We start from the raw sequence: 13087 nt of genomic DNA on the forward strand, positions 1-13087 counted from the left end.
CAGATCCAGCTGTGCCCTGGGATTGTCCCTGTGCCAGGTGTGTCCCCATCCTTGTCCCTGTCCCTGTCCCAGGATCTGTCCCTGTTCTTGTCCCTTGTCCCCTCTGTCCTTGTCCCTGTGCCAGGTGTGTCCCCATCCTTGTCCCTGTCCCCATCCCAGATGTGTCCCCATCCCTGTGCCAGGTGTGTCCCCATCTTTGTCCCTGTCCCCATTTCTGCCCCAGGTGTGTCCCTGTCCTTGTCCCCATCCCTGTCTCCATCCTGGGATCCATCCCTGTCCCCTCTGTCCCTGTCCCTGTCCCTGTCCCTTGACCCCTCTGTCCCTGTCCTGGGATCTCTCCATGTGCGGCATCAGCCAGGCCAGGGCTGTCCCTCAGTGTCCCCTGGGTGTCCCTCGGTGTCACATGTGTCCCTCAGTGTCCCCTGGCTGTCCCTTGGGTGTCACACACGTCCCTTGGTGTCCTTGGTGTCCCTCAGGTGTCACACGTGTCCCTCAGTGTCCCCTGCTTGTCACAGGTGTCCCTCTGTGTCCTTGGTGTCCCCAAAGTGTCACAGGAACCCGGGATGTCCCCCAGGTGCCACAGGGCCCACAGGTGTCCCATTGTCCCCTGGCCTGTCCCCAATGTCCCTGTGGGTCCCTGGGTGTCACCTCAGGCTGTCTCTGGTGTCCCCAATGTCCTCTGTGTGCCATGATGCCACCGGTGCCACCTCAGGCTGTCCCCGGTGTCCCCAATGCCCCCTGTGTGCCACGATGCCACCGGTGCCACCTCAGGCTGTCCCCAGTGTCCCCAGCAGGTCACGGTGCCATCAGTGGCCCCTCAGGCTCACTGTCCCCGGTGTCCCCATTGTCTCCTGGGTGTCACGATGCCATCAGTGCCACCTCAGACTGTCCCCAATGTCCCCTGGGTGTCACGGTGCCGTCGGTGCCCCCTCGGTCTCGCTGTTGCTGCTGTCCCCGGTGTCCCCAGCAGGTCACGGTGCCATCGGTGCCACCTCAGGCTTGCTGTCCCCAATGTTCCTGGTGTCCCCTGGGTGTCACGGTGCCATCGGTGCCCGCTCAGCCTCGCTGTCACTGCTGTCCCCAATGTCCCCGGTGTCCCCAGCAGGTCACGGTGCCCCGTTGGTCTCGCTGTCCCCGATGTCCCCAGTGTCCCCAATGTCCCCTGGGTGTCACGGTGCCGTCGGTGCCCCCTCGGTCTCGCTGTTGCTGCTGTCCCCGGTGTCCCCAGCAGGTCACGGTGCCATTGGTGCCACCTCGGGCTTGCTGTCCCCAATGTTCCTGGTGTCCCCTGGGTGTCACGGTGCCATCGGTGCCACCTCAGGCTCGCTGTCCCCAATGTCCCCGGTGTCCCCAGCAGGTCACGGTGCCGTCGGTGCCACCTCAGGCTTGCTGTCCCCAATGTTCCTGGTGTCCCCTGGGTGTCACGGTGCCGTCGGTGCCCCCTCGGTCTCGCTGTCGCTGCTGTCCCTGGTGTCCCCAATGTCCCCGGTGTCCCCAGCAGGTCACGGTGCCGTCGGTGCCCCCTCGGCCTCGCTGTCGCTGCTGTCCCCGGTGTCCCCAATGTCCCCTGGGTGTCACGGTGCCGTCGGTGCCCCCTCGGGCTCGCTGTCGCTGCTGTCCCCGGTGTCCCCGGTGTCCCCGATGTCCCCCGGGGTCAGGGCGAAGGGCGGTGGTGGCAGCTCCTCGTCCGAGGAGCCCAGCGAGTCCTCGTCCCCCAGGGGTGTCCCCAAGGCCACCGCGCCAAAGGACAGCGGCCCCCGCAGCAGCCGGATCTGGGACAGGGACAGTGGGGACAGAGGGGGGACAGTGGGGAGAGCAGGGACAGGGACAGGGACAGGGGATAGAGAGGGGACAGGGAGGGACAGCCAGGGGACAGGACAGGGGACAGCAGGGACAGGGGACAGTGAGGGACAGCCAGGGGAGACAGGACAGGGGACAGCAGGGACAGGGGACAGCAGGGACAGGGACAGGGACAGTGAGGGACAGCCAGGGGACAGGACAGGGGACAGGACAGGGGACAGGACAGGGGACAGCAGGGACAGGGACAGGGGACAGTGAGGGACAGCCAGGGGACAGGACAGGGAGGGGAGGGGACAAGGACAGGACAGGGATGGTAAAGGATAGGGGACAGTGAGGGACAGAGAGGGGACAGCAGGGACAAGGGATAGCAGGGGACAGGACAGGGGACAGTGGGGAGAGGGACAGGGGACAGCCAACAGACAGAGAGGGGACAGGGCCAGGGGACAGGGAGGGACAGAGAGGGGACAGACAGGGGACAGCGGGGACAGGGACAGGAGACAGTGGGGACAGGGGACAACAGGACAGCAGGGGACAGGGAAGGGACAATTGGGACAGGAGACAGTGGGGACAGGGACAGAGGGCAGGGAGGGACAGAGAGGGGACAGCAAGAACAGGGACAGGAGAGGGGACAGGGGACAGCCAAGGGACAGAGGGGAGAAAGAAGAGGGGACAGCAGGGGACAAGGGACAGAGAGGGGATGGGGACAAGGACAGGGACAGGAACAGGGAGGGGACAAGGATGGGAATGCGGATGGGACAGGGGACAGGGACAGGAGGGGACAGGAGGGGACAAAGGCCAACAGAGAAGGGCAGGAGGGAGGACACAGGGGGAACACACTGTCACCAACTGTCCCCAGGCCGCGTGGCACTGAGGGGACATGGTTGGTGGCACCTGGCAATGCCACCAGTGGCACTGGGGCCAGACTGGGGGTCCCCAGGTACCTCTGGGTGCCACCTGAGTGTCCCCAACCCCTGTCACCTCCCCCAGCCCCCCTGGGTGCCACCTGGGTGTCCCCCCATGTCCTCTGTATCCCCCTGGTGCCTCCCAGTGTCCCCAATGTCCCCCGTGTCCCCGATGTCCCCAATGTCTCAAACATCCCCACTATTCCCAATGTCCCCAATGCCCCTGATGTCCTTGGTGTCCCCACATGTCCCCACTGGTGTCTTCAATGTCCCACCTCAGCCTCGAGCAGCCGGATGTGGCCCTGCAGGTGCCGGATGTACTGCACCCCCCGTGTCCCCAGTGTCCCCTCTGGTGTCCCCAGTGATGTCCCCAATGTCCCCAGTGTCCCACCTCGGCCTTGAGCTGCCGGATGTGGCCCTGCAGGTGCCGGATGTACTGCACCCCCCGTGTCCCCAATGTCCCCATTGTCCCCAGTGTCCCCAATGTCCCCAAAGCCTCTGGTGTCCCCAGTGATGTCCCCAATGTCCCCAGTGTCCCACCTCGGCCTTGAGCTGCCGGATGTGGCCCTGCAGGTGCCGGATGTACTGCGCCGTGTCCGTGTGCTCCAGCTGCCCCTGCAGCCGCCCCTCCTCACGCTGGGGACACCAGAGGGACATTGAGGGGACACTGCGGGGACACTGAGGGGACACTGCGGCCACCTGGCCCCTCCTGTGTCCCCCATGTCCCCTTCCTGTCCCCATGTCCCCACATCCCCATGTCCCCCATCCCCTCCGTGTCCCCAATGTCCATGTCCCACTCATGTCCCTGTGTCCCCTCCATGTCCCCATGTCCTTCATGTCCACCACGTCCCCATGTCCCCCAACCCTTCCATGTCCCCTTGTCCCCTCCATGTCCCCCCATGTCCCCACATCCCCATGTCTCCCATAACATCCGTGTCCCCGATGTCCTGCTCATGTCCCCATGTTCCCCTGATGTCCCCCTGATGTCCCCAGTGTCCCTCATCCCCTCCACCCCCCCACGTCCCCAATGTCCCCATGTCCCCCCCATATCCCGTCCATGTCCCCATGTCCCCACATGCCCCAGTGTTCCTGTGTCCCCCATACCCTCATGTCCCCTGTGTCCCTGATGTCCCCCGATGTCCTCAATGTCCCTGATGTCCCCATGGCTCCACATGCCCCATGTCCCTCGTGTCCCCCATACCCTCCATGCCCCCATGTCCCCCTCTGTCCCCACATCCTCCTGTGTCCCCATGTCCTCATGCCCCAATGTCCCCAACGACCCTGATATCCCCATGTCCTCCCTCCACTCCATGTCCTCAATGTCCCCAATGTCCCCGATGTCCCCAATGTCCCCATCTCCCCCAATATCTCCATGTCCCTCATGCCCCCACGTCCCCTCCAGGTCCCCATGTCCCCCTGATGTCCCCATGCCCTCCACAATCCCCTCCATGCACCCAATGTCCCCATGTCCCCCCAGTGTCCCCAATGTCCCTCATCCCCTCCATGTCTCCAGTATCCCCAGTGTCCCCAATGTCCCCATGTCCTGATATTTCCATTTCCCCACATCCCCCAGTGTCCCCATTGTCCCTGATGTCCCCCATGTCCCAATGTCCCCAGTGTCCCCATGTCCCTGCAATGTCCCCAACATCCCCATGTCCCCCCAGTGTCCCCAATGTCCCCCACATCCCCATGTCCCTCATCATCCCCATGTCCCCTCCAAGTCCCCGTGTCCCCCCAGTGTCCACCATGTCCCCAGTGTCCCCAACGTCCCCATGTCCCAATGTCTCCACGTCCCCCCAATGTCCCCATGTCTCCCCTGATGTCCCCAATGTCCCGTGTCCCCAATGTCCTCAGTGTCCCCATCTCCCCACCATGTCCCCAATATCCCTGATGTCCCCATGTCTCCCCAATGTCCCCAGTGTTCCTGATGTCCTTGATGTCCCCTTGATGTCCCTGTGTCCCAATGTTCCCAGTGTCCCCAACGTCCCCATGTCCCCCCAATGTCCCCATGTCCCCTGCATCCTCAATGTCCCCAACACCCCCAATGTCCCAATGTCCCCCCGATATCCCCATGTCCCTCATGTCCCCCCAATGTCCCCATGCCCCCTGGATGTCTCCAATGTCCCCGATGTCCCCGATGTCCCCTCAGTGTCCCCGTACCTGGATCTCCAGCTCGGCCACGCGCTGCCTCATCTCGGCCAGGGCGGCCATGCTGTCGGCCTCGCGCAGCCGCACGGCCATCACCTCCTCCTTGCTCTGGGGACAGCGTGGGGACACCATGGGGACACACGGGGACACCCAGGGACACCCACAGGGACACCATGGGGACACCCAGGGACACCATGGGGACACCCGGAGACAGCCCTGCCAACCACAGGGACACCCAGGGACACCACAGGGACACCATGGGGACACACGGGGACACCCAGGGACACCATGGGGACAGCCCCAGGGACACCACAGGGACACCATGGGGACACCCAGGGACACCCAGGGACAGCCCTGCCAACCACAGGGACACCCAGGGACACCACAGGGACACCATGGGGACACACGGGGACAGCCAGGGACACCCACAGGGACACCATGGGGACACCCAGGGACACCCAGGGACACCTAGAGACAGCCCTGCCACCATGGGGAGGTCATCACCTCCTCCTTGCTCTGGGGACACCCAGGGACACCCGGGGACACCACAGGGACACCATGGGGACACACGGGGACACCCAGGGACACCTAGAGACAGCCCTGCCACCGTGGGGAGGCCATCACCTCCTCCTTGCTCTGGGGACAGTGTGGGGACACCATGGGGACAGCCCTGCCACCCCCAGGGACACTCAGGGACACCCACAGGGACACCATGGGGACACCCAGGGACACCCACAGGGACACCCAGGGATACCCACAGGGACACCATGGGGACACACGGGGACACCCAGGGACACCTAGAGACAGCCCTGCCACCGTGGGGAGGCCATCACCTCCTCTTTGCTCTGGGGACAGCGTGGGGACACCATGGGGACACACGGGGACACCCAGGGACAGCCCTGCCAACCACAGGGACACCCAGGGACACCCAGGGACACCATGGGGACACCCACAGGGACACACGGGGACACCCAGGGACACCATGGGTACAGCCCCAGGGACACCACAGGGACACCATGGGGACACCCACAGGGACATCCGGGGACAGCCCTGCCACCATGGGGAGGCCATCACCTCCTCCTTGCTCTGGGGACAGCGCTGTCACCACGGGGACACCCGGGGACAGCCCCAGGGACAACCCTGTCCCCCCCAGGGACACCACGGGGACAGCTGGGGACAGTCTTGGGACAGCCCTGCCACTGGGGACACTGCGGGGACACTCAGGGACACCCCAAGGACACTTGGGGACACCCAGGGACAGCCCTGGGACACCCAGAGACACCCACAGGGACACCCAGGGACACCCACAGGGACACCATGGGGACACCCAGGGACACCCACAGGGACACCCAGGGACACCGCAGGGACACCATGGGGACACACGGGGACACCCAGGGACAGCCCTGCCACCATGGGGAGGCCATCACCTCCTCCTTGCTCTGGGGACAGTGTGGGGACACCATGGGGACACCCAGGGACAGCCCCAGGGACACCACAGGGACACCACAAGGTCACTCAGGGACAGCCCCTGGGACAGCCATGCCACCAGGGACAGTGTGGGGACACCCCAGACACCCCCAGGGACACTCAGGGACAGTGGGGACATCCCCGTGTGCATCCCAAAGGTCCCCAAGTGTCCCCAATGTCCCAAACACCCCCAACGTCCCCAAATGTTCCCAATATGCCTGATGTCCCCGGTGTCCCTGCTGTCCCCAGTGTTCCCAACAGCCCCGATGTCCCCATGTTCCCAATGCCCTGAATATCCCCCAATGTCCCCAGTGTCCCCAATGTCCCCAACATCCCCAAGTAACCCCAATGTCCCCAGTGTCCCCAATGTCCCCAACATCCCCAAGTAACCCCAATGTCCCCAGTGTCCCCAATGTCCCCAACATCCCCAAGTAACCCCAATGTCCCCAGTGTCCCCAATGTCCCCAACATCCCCAAGTAACCCCAATCTCCCCAATGCCCCCAAGTGTCCCCAATGTCCCCCAACACCCCCAATACCCCCAATGGCCCCATTGCTGTCCCCAATGTCCCCAATGATGTCCCCACCTTGCACTGCGCCTCGGCGTGTTTCCGGTGTGCCCAATGACCCCATTGCTGTCTCAAATGTCCCCAGTGTGCCCACTCATTGTCCCCACCTTGCACTGCACCTCCGCGTGTTTGTGGTGTCCCCAATGATGTCCCCAGTGTCCCCATTGTCCCCAATGTCCACGCCTTGCACTGTGCCTCCGTGTGTTTGCGGTGTCCCCAATGTCCCCAATGATGTCCCCAGTGTCCCCATTGTCCCCAATGTCCCCACCTTGCACTGCGCCTCCGCATGTTTGCGGTGTCCCCAGTGTCCCCAGTGTCCCCACTGCTGTCCCCAGTGTCCCCCGTGTCCCCAATGTCCCCAGTGTCCCCACCTTGCACTGTGCCTCGGCGTGTTTCCGGTGTCCCCAGTGTCCCCATTGCTGTCCCCAGTGTCCCCAGCATCCCCAATGTCCCCAGTGATGTCCCCAATGTCCCCAATGTCCCCACCTTGCACTGCGTCTCCGCGTGTTTTTGGTGTCCCCAGTGATGTCCCCATTGCTGTCCCCAGTGTCCCCATTGTCCCCAATGTCCCCACCTTGCACTGCGCCTCCGTGTGTTTGCGGTGTCCCCAATGATGTCCCCAGTGTCCCCAATGTCCCCATTGTCCCCAATGTCCCCACTGTCCCCATTGTCCCCAATGTCCCCAGTGTCCCCAGTGTCCCCATTGTCCCCAATGTCCCCATTGTCCCCATTGTCCCCAATGTCCCCAATGATGTCCCCAGTGTCCCCAGTGTCCCCATTGTCCCCAGTGTCCCCAGTGATGTCCCCATTGTCCCCAGTGTCCCCAGTGTCCCCAGTGTCCCCAATGATGTCCCCAGTGTCCCCAATGATGTCCCCAGTGTCCCCAGTGTCCCCAGTGTCCCCAGTGATGTCCCCAATGATGTCCCCAGTGTCCCCAATGTCCCCAGTGTCCCCAGTGTCCCCAATGATGTCCCCATTGTCCCCAATGATGTCCCCAGTGTCCCCAGTGTCCCCAATGATGTCCCCAATGTCCCCAATGTCCCCCAGTGTCCCCAGTGTCCCCAGTGTCCCCAGTGTCCCCAATGATGTCCCCAGTGTCCCCAATGATGTCCCCAGTGTCCCCAGTGTCCCCAATGATGTCCCCAGTGATGTCCCCAGTGTCCCCAGTGTCCCCACCTTGCACTGTGCCTCCGCGTGTTTCCGGTGGCTCTCGCTCAGCTGTGCCTGCAGCCCCTGGCTCTGGGCGGCGGCGGCGCGGAGCTGCTCCCGCAGCCCGGCACAGGCCTGCTCGGCACGGCCCAGCACCGACCGCTGGATCCGCCCCTGAACCGGGATAGAACCGGGATTAACCTGGGATTGGTCTGGGATTAACCTGGGATAAACCCAGCCCTGCTCCCTCAGCCCCGCACAGGCCTGCTCGGCACGGCCCAGCACCGACCGCTGGATCCGCCCCTGAACCGGGATAGAACCGGGATTAACCGGGATAAACCCAGCCCTGCTCCCGCAGGCCGGCACAGGCCTGCTCCGCACGGCCCAGCACCGACCGCTGGATCCGCCCCTGAACCGGGATAGAACCGGGATTAACCTGGGATAAACCTGGGATTAACCGGGATAAACCCAGCCCTGCTCCCTCAGCCCGGCACAGCACCGACCGCTGGATCCGCCCCTAAACCGGGATAGAACCGGGATTAACCTGGGATAAACCTGGGATTAACCGGGATAGACCTGGGATAGACCCGGGATAGACCCGGCACCGACCCAGCCCTGCTCCCGCAGCCCTGCACAGGCCTGCTCGGCACGGCCCAGCACCGACCGCTGGATCCGGCCCTGGAACAGAGAATAACCCGGGACTGAACCAGGATAAACCTGGGATTGATTCGGGATAAACCAGGATAGACCCGGCACCAATCCAGCCCGGCTCCCTGCTCGGCCCAGCCCAGCACCGACCGCTGGATCCGACCCTAAACCAGGATAAACCCGGGATTGACCCGGGATAAACCCAGGATAAACCCATCAAAATCCTGGGATAAACACAAAATTAATCTGGGATAAACCCAGGATAAACCCGGGACAAACCCTGGTCCCTGCTCTCCCAGTGCTCCCAGTTCAGTTCCCAGTCCCTCCCAGTCTCTCCCAGTCCCTCACCTGTGTCTCACCTGTGCCTCACCTGTGTCTCCAGGTGCATCACTCTCTGTCCCAGTGCCCTCAGCCCCATTCCCAGTCCCTCCCAGTCCCTCCCAGTCCATCCCAGTGCTCCCAGTTTGGTACCTGTGTCTCACCTGTGTCTCCAGGTGCATCATTCTCTGTTCCAGTCCCTCCCGGTCTGTCCCAGCCCATCCCAGTCCCTCCCAGTGTTCCCAGTTTGTCCCAATCCCTTACCTGTATCTCCAGGTGCAGCACCCGCTGTCCCAGTGCCCTCAGCTCCATTCCCAGTCTATCCCAGTCCATCTCAGTCCCTCCCAGTCCCTCACCTGTGTCTCCAGGTGCAGCACGCGCTGTCCCAGCGCCCTCAGCCCCATTCCCAGTATGTCCCAGTCCATCCCAGTCCCTCACCTGTGTCTCCAGGTGCAGCACGCGCTGTCCCAGCGCCCTCAGCCCCATTCCCAGTTTGTCCCAGTTTGTCCCAGTCCATCCCAGTTTGGTACCTGTGTCTCCAGGTGCAGCACCCGCTGTCTCAGCGCCCTCAGCTCCATTCCCAGTTTGTCCCAGTTTGTCCCAGTATGTCCCAGTCCATCCCAGTCCCTCACCTGTGTCTCCAGGTGCAGCACGCGCTGTCCCAGCGCCCTCAGCCCCATTCCCAGTTTGTCCCAGTCCATCCCAGTCCCTCACCTGTGTCTCCAGGTGCAGCACGCGCTGTCTCAGTGCCCTCAGCTCCATTCCCAGTTTGTCCCAGTCTGTCCCAGTCCATCCCAGTCCCTCACCTGTGTCTCCAGGTGCAGCACCCGCTGTCCCAGCGCCCTCAGCCCCATTCCCAGTTTGTCCCAGTTTGTCCCAGTCCATCCCAGTCCCTCACCTGTGTCTCCAGGTGCAGCACCCGCTGTCCCAGTTTGTCCCAGTCCATCCCAGTCCCTCACCTGTGTCTCCAGGTGCAGCACGCGCTGTCTCAGCGCCCTCAGCTCCGCCTGGGCCTGGCTCTCGCGGAGCTGCACCCCCAGCACGGCCTCGTGCAGCGCCCGCGGCTCCTGCCAGCGGCCCCCGCACACCTGGGGGGACAGGGACACCTGCTCAGCTGTGGGGACACCTGGGGACACACCTGGGACACCTGGGGACACCTGGGGACACACCTGGTCAGCTATGGGGACACCTGGGACACATGGGGGACACCCTGGGACACACCTGGGACACACCTGGTCAGCTATGGGGACACCTGGGACACCTGGGGACACACCTGGTCTGGTGTGGGGACACCTGGGACACCTGGGAACACCTGGGGACACATCTGGTCTGGTGTGGGGACACCTGGGGACACACCTGGTCAGGTGTGGGGACACCTGGGACACCTGGGGACACCTGGGGACACATCTGGTCTGGTGTGGGGACACCTGGGGACACACCTGGGACACCTGGGGGACACCCTGGGACACACCTGGTCTGGTGTGGGGACACACCTGGGGACACACCTGGTCAGGTGTGGGGACACCTGGGGACACACCTGGTCTGGTGTGGGGACACCTGGGGACACACCTGGCCAGGTATGGGGACACCTGGGACACACCTGGGGACACCTGGTTAGCTATGGGGACACGTGGGGGACATCTGGTCAGGTGACACACACCTGGGGACACCTGGGGGACACTTGGGACACACCTGGTCAGGTATGGGGACACACCTGGGGAACTTGGTCAGGTATGGGGACACGTGGGTGCTCACCTGGGGACAGACAGGGACGCTGGGACACCTGCCAGGCATCCCCCTGATGTCCCCATGTCCCCGTGTCCCACCTGCCAGGTGTCCCCGATGTCCCCAATGTCCCCATGTCCCCGATGTCCCCAATGTCCCCAATGTCCCCGTGTCTCACCTGCCAGGTGTCCCCAATGTCCCCGATGTCCCTGTGTCCCCATGTCTCACCTGCCAGGTGTCCCCGATGTCCCCGATGTCCCCAGTGTCCCCGATGTCCCCATGTCCCCGTGTCTCACCTGCCAGGTGTCCCCAATGTCCCCGATGTCCCCAATGTCCCCAATGTCCCCGATGTCCCCGTGTCCCCGTGTCTCACCTGCCAGGTGTCCCCAATATCCCCGTGTCCCCGTGTCTCACCTGCCAGGTGTCCCCGATGTCCCCGATGTCCCCGATGTCCCCGATGTTCCCGATGTCCCCGTGTCTCACCTGCCAGGTGTCCCCGATGTCCCCGATGTCCCCGATGTCCCCGATGTTCCCGTGTCCCCGTGTCTCACCTGCCAGGTGTCCCCGATGTCCCCAATGTCCCCGATGTCCCCGATGTCCCCGATGTTCCCGTGTCCTCGTGTCTCACCTGCCAGGTGTCCCCGATGTCCCCGATGTCCCTGATGTCCCCATGTCCCCATGTCTCACTTGCCAGCTGTCCCCAATGTCCCCAATGTCCCCGATGTCCCCATGTCTCACCTGCCAGGTGTCCCCAATGTCCCCGATGTCCCTGATGTCCCCAATGTACCTGATGTCCCCAATGTCCCCAATGTCCCCAATGTCCCCAATGGCCCCGTGTCTCACCTGCCAGGTGTCCCCAATGTCCCCAATGTCCCCAATGTCCCCAATGTCCCCGTGTCTCACCTGCCAGGTGTCCCCGATGTCCCCAATGTCCCCAATGTCGCCGATGTCCCCAATGTCCCCAGTGTCCCCGATGTCCCCGATGTCCCCGTGTCTCACCTGCCAGGTGTCCCCGATGTCCCCAATGTCCCCAATGTCGCCGATGTCCCCAATGTCCCCAGTGTCCCCGATGTCCCCGATGTCCCCGTGTCTCACCTGCCAGGTGTCCCCGATGTCCCCAATGTCCCCAATGTCGCCGATGTCCCCAATGTCCCCAGTGTCCCCGATGTCCCCGATGTCCCCGTGTCTCACCTGCCAGGTGTCCCCGATGTCCCCAATGTCCCCAATGTCGCCGATGTCCCCAATGTCCCCAGTGTCCCCAATGTCCCCGTGTCCCCGTGTCTCACCTGCCAGGTGTCCCCGATGTCCCCAATGTCCCCAATGTCCCCGTGTCCCCGTGTCCCCGTGTCTCACCTGCCAGGTGCCCCAATGTCCCCCATGTCCCCGTGTCTCACCTGCCAGGTGTCCCCGATGTCCCCGATGTCCCTCAGCGCCAGCTCCTGCAGCTCCTCCTGCAGCCGAACCACGCTGGAGTCGTCCGGGAGCAGCGGCTGCCGCTGGGGACACAGGGACAGGGACATCAGGGACAGGGACAGGGACACAGGGACAGCAGGGACAGCAGGGACACAGGGACAGGGACATCAGGGACAGGGACACAGGGACAGGGACATCAGGGACAGGGACATCAGGGACAGAGGGGACAGCAGGGACAGAGGGGACACAGGGACAGGGACATCAGGGACAGAGGGACAGCAGGGACAGGGACAGAGGGGACACAGGGGACAGCAGGGACAGAGGGGACAGCAGGGACAGAGGGGACAGGGACACAGGGACAGGGACATCAGGGACAGAGGGACAGCAGGGACAGGGACACAGGGACAGGGACAGAGGGGACACAGGGACAGGGACATCAGGGACAGAGGGGACAGGGACAGAGGGGACAGGGACAGGGACAGAGGGACAGGGGGACAGGGACAGAGACAGGGACATCAGGGACAGAGGAACAGAGGGGACAGCAGGGACAGAGGGGACAAAGGGGACAGAGGACAGCAGGGACAGGGGCAGAGGGACAGAGGGGACAGAGGGGGGGACACAGGGGACAGAGACAGCAGGGACAGCAGGGACAGGGACAGAGGGGGGACACAGGGGACAAGGGACATCAGGAACATCAGGGACAGAGGGGACAAAGGGGACAGGAGCATCAGGAACAGGGACAAGGGACAGAGGGGGGACACAGGGGACAAGGAACATCAGGAACATCAGGGACAGAGGGGACAGGGACACAGGAGACAGGGACACAGGGACAAGGGACAGAGGGGACAGCAGGGACACAGGGACAGGGACATCAGTGGGGACAGACAGACAGAGGGACCTTCACAGGCCACCTGTGACAGCTCCTGTCCCCAAGGCCACCCACGGCACCC

General features: G+C 63.7%; 1 protein-coding gene across 16 annotated transcripts in view; it reads right to left on the reverse strand.

Moving 5' to 3' along the window:
- Nucleotides 1-948: 948 nt before the first annotated feature.
- The window catches only part of EVI5L (ecotropic viral integration site 5 like), a 69524-nt gene continuing 57385 nt past the window's right edge, over nucleotides 949-13087 (reverse strand). For 5 of the 16 annotated variants that reach the window (XM_074530225.1, XM_074530211.1, XM_074530217.1 and 2 more), the window contains 7 exons: nucleotides 12119-12220; nucleotides 9959-10105; nucleotides 8061-8207; nucleotides 4863-4958; nucleotides 3243-3338; nucleotides 1502-1772; nucleotides 949-1105 (listed from right to left, as the gene is read on the reverse strand). In XM_074530225.1, coding sequence (XP_074386326.1) covers nucleotides 1575-1772; nucleotides 3243-3338; nucleotides 4863-4958; nucleotides 8061-8207; nucleotides 9959-10105; nucleotides 12119-12220 — 786 coding nt within the window. In that variant the 3' untranslated portion in view covers nucleotides 949-1105; nucleotides 1502-1574. Of the gene's footprint in view, nucleotides 1106-1145; nucleotides 1773-3242; nucleotides 3339-4862; nucleotides 4959-6055; nucleotides 6290-8060; nucleotides 8208-8349; nucleotides 8443-8594; nucleotides 8712-9958; nucleotides 10106-12118; nucleotides 12221-13087 lie in introns of those variants that run through there. The other 11 variants (XM_074530215.1, XM_074530214.1, XM_074530213.1 and 8 more) reach the window with 11 other exon arrangements.

This window comes from Zonotrichia albicollis, chromosome 32 (genome assembly GCF_047830755.1).
Source record: "Zonotrichia albicollis isolate bZonAlb1 chromosome 32, bZonAlb1.hap1, whole genome shotgun sequence".
Taxonomy (NCBI): domain Eukaryota; kingdom Metazoa; phylum Chordata; class Aves; order Passeriformes; family Passerellidae; genus Zonotrichia; species Zonotrichia albicollis.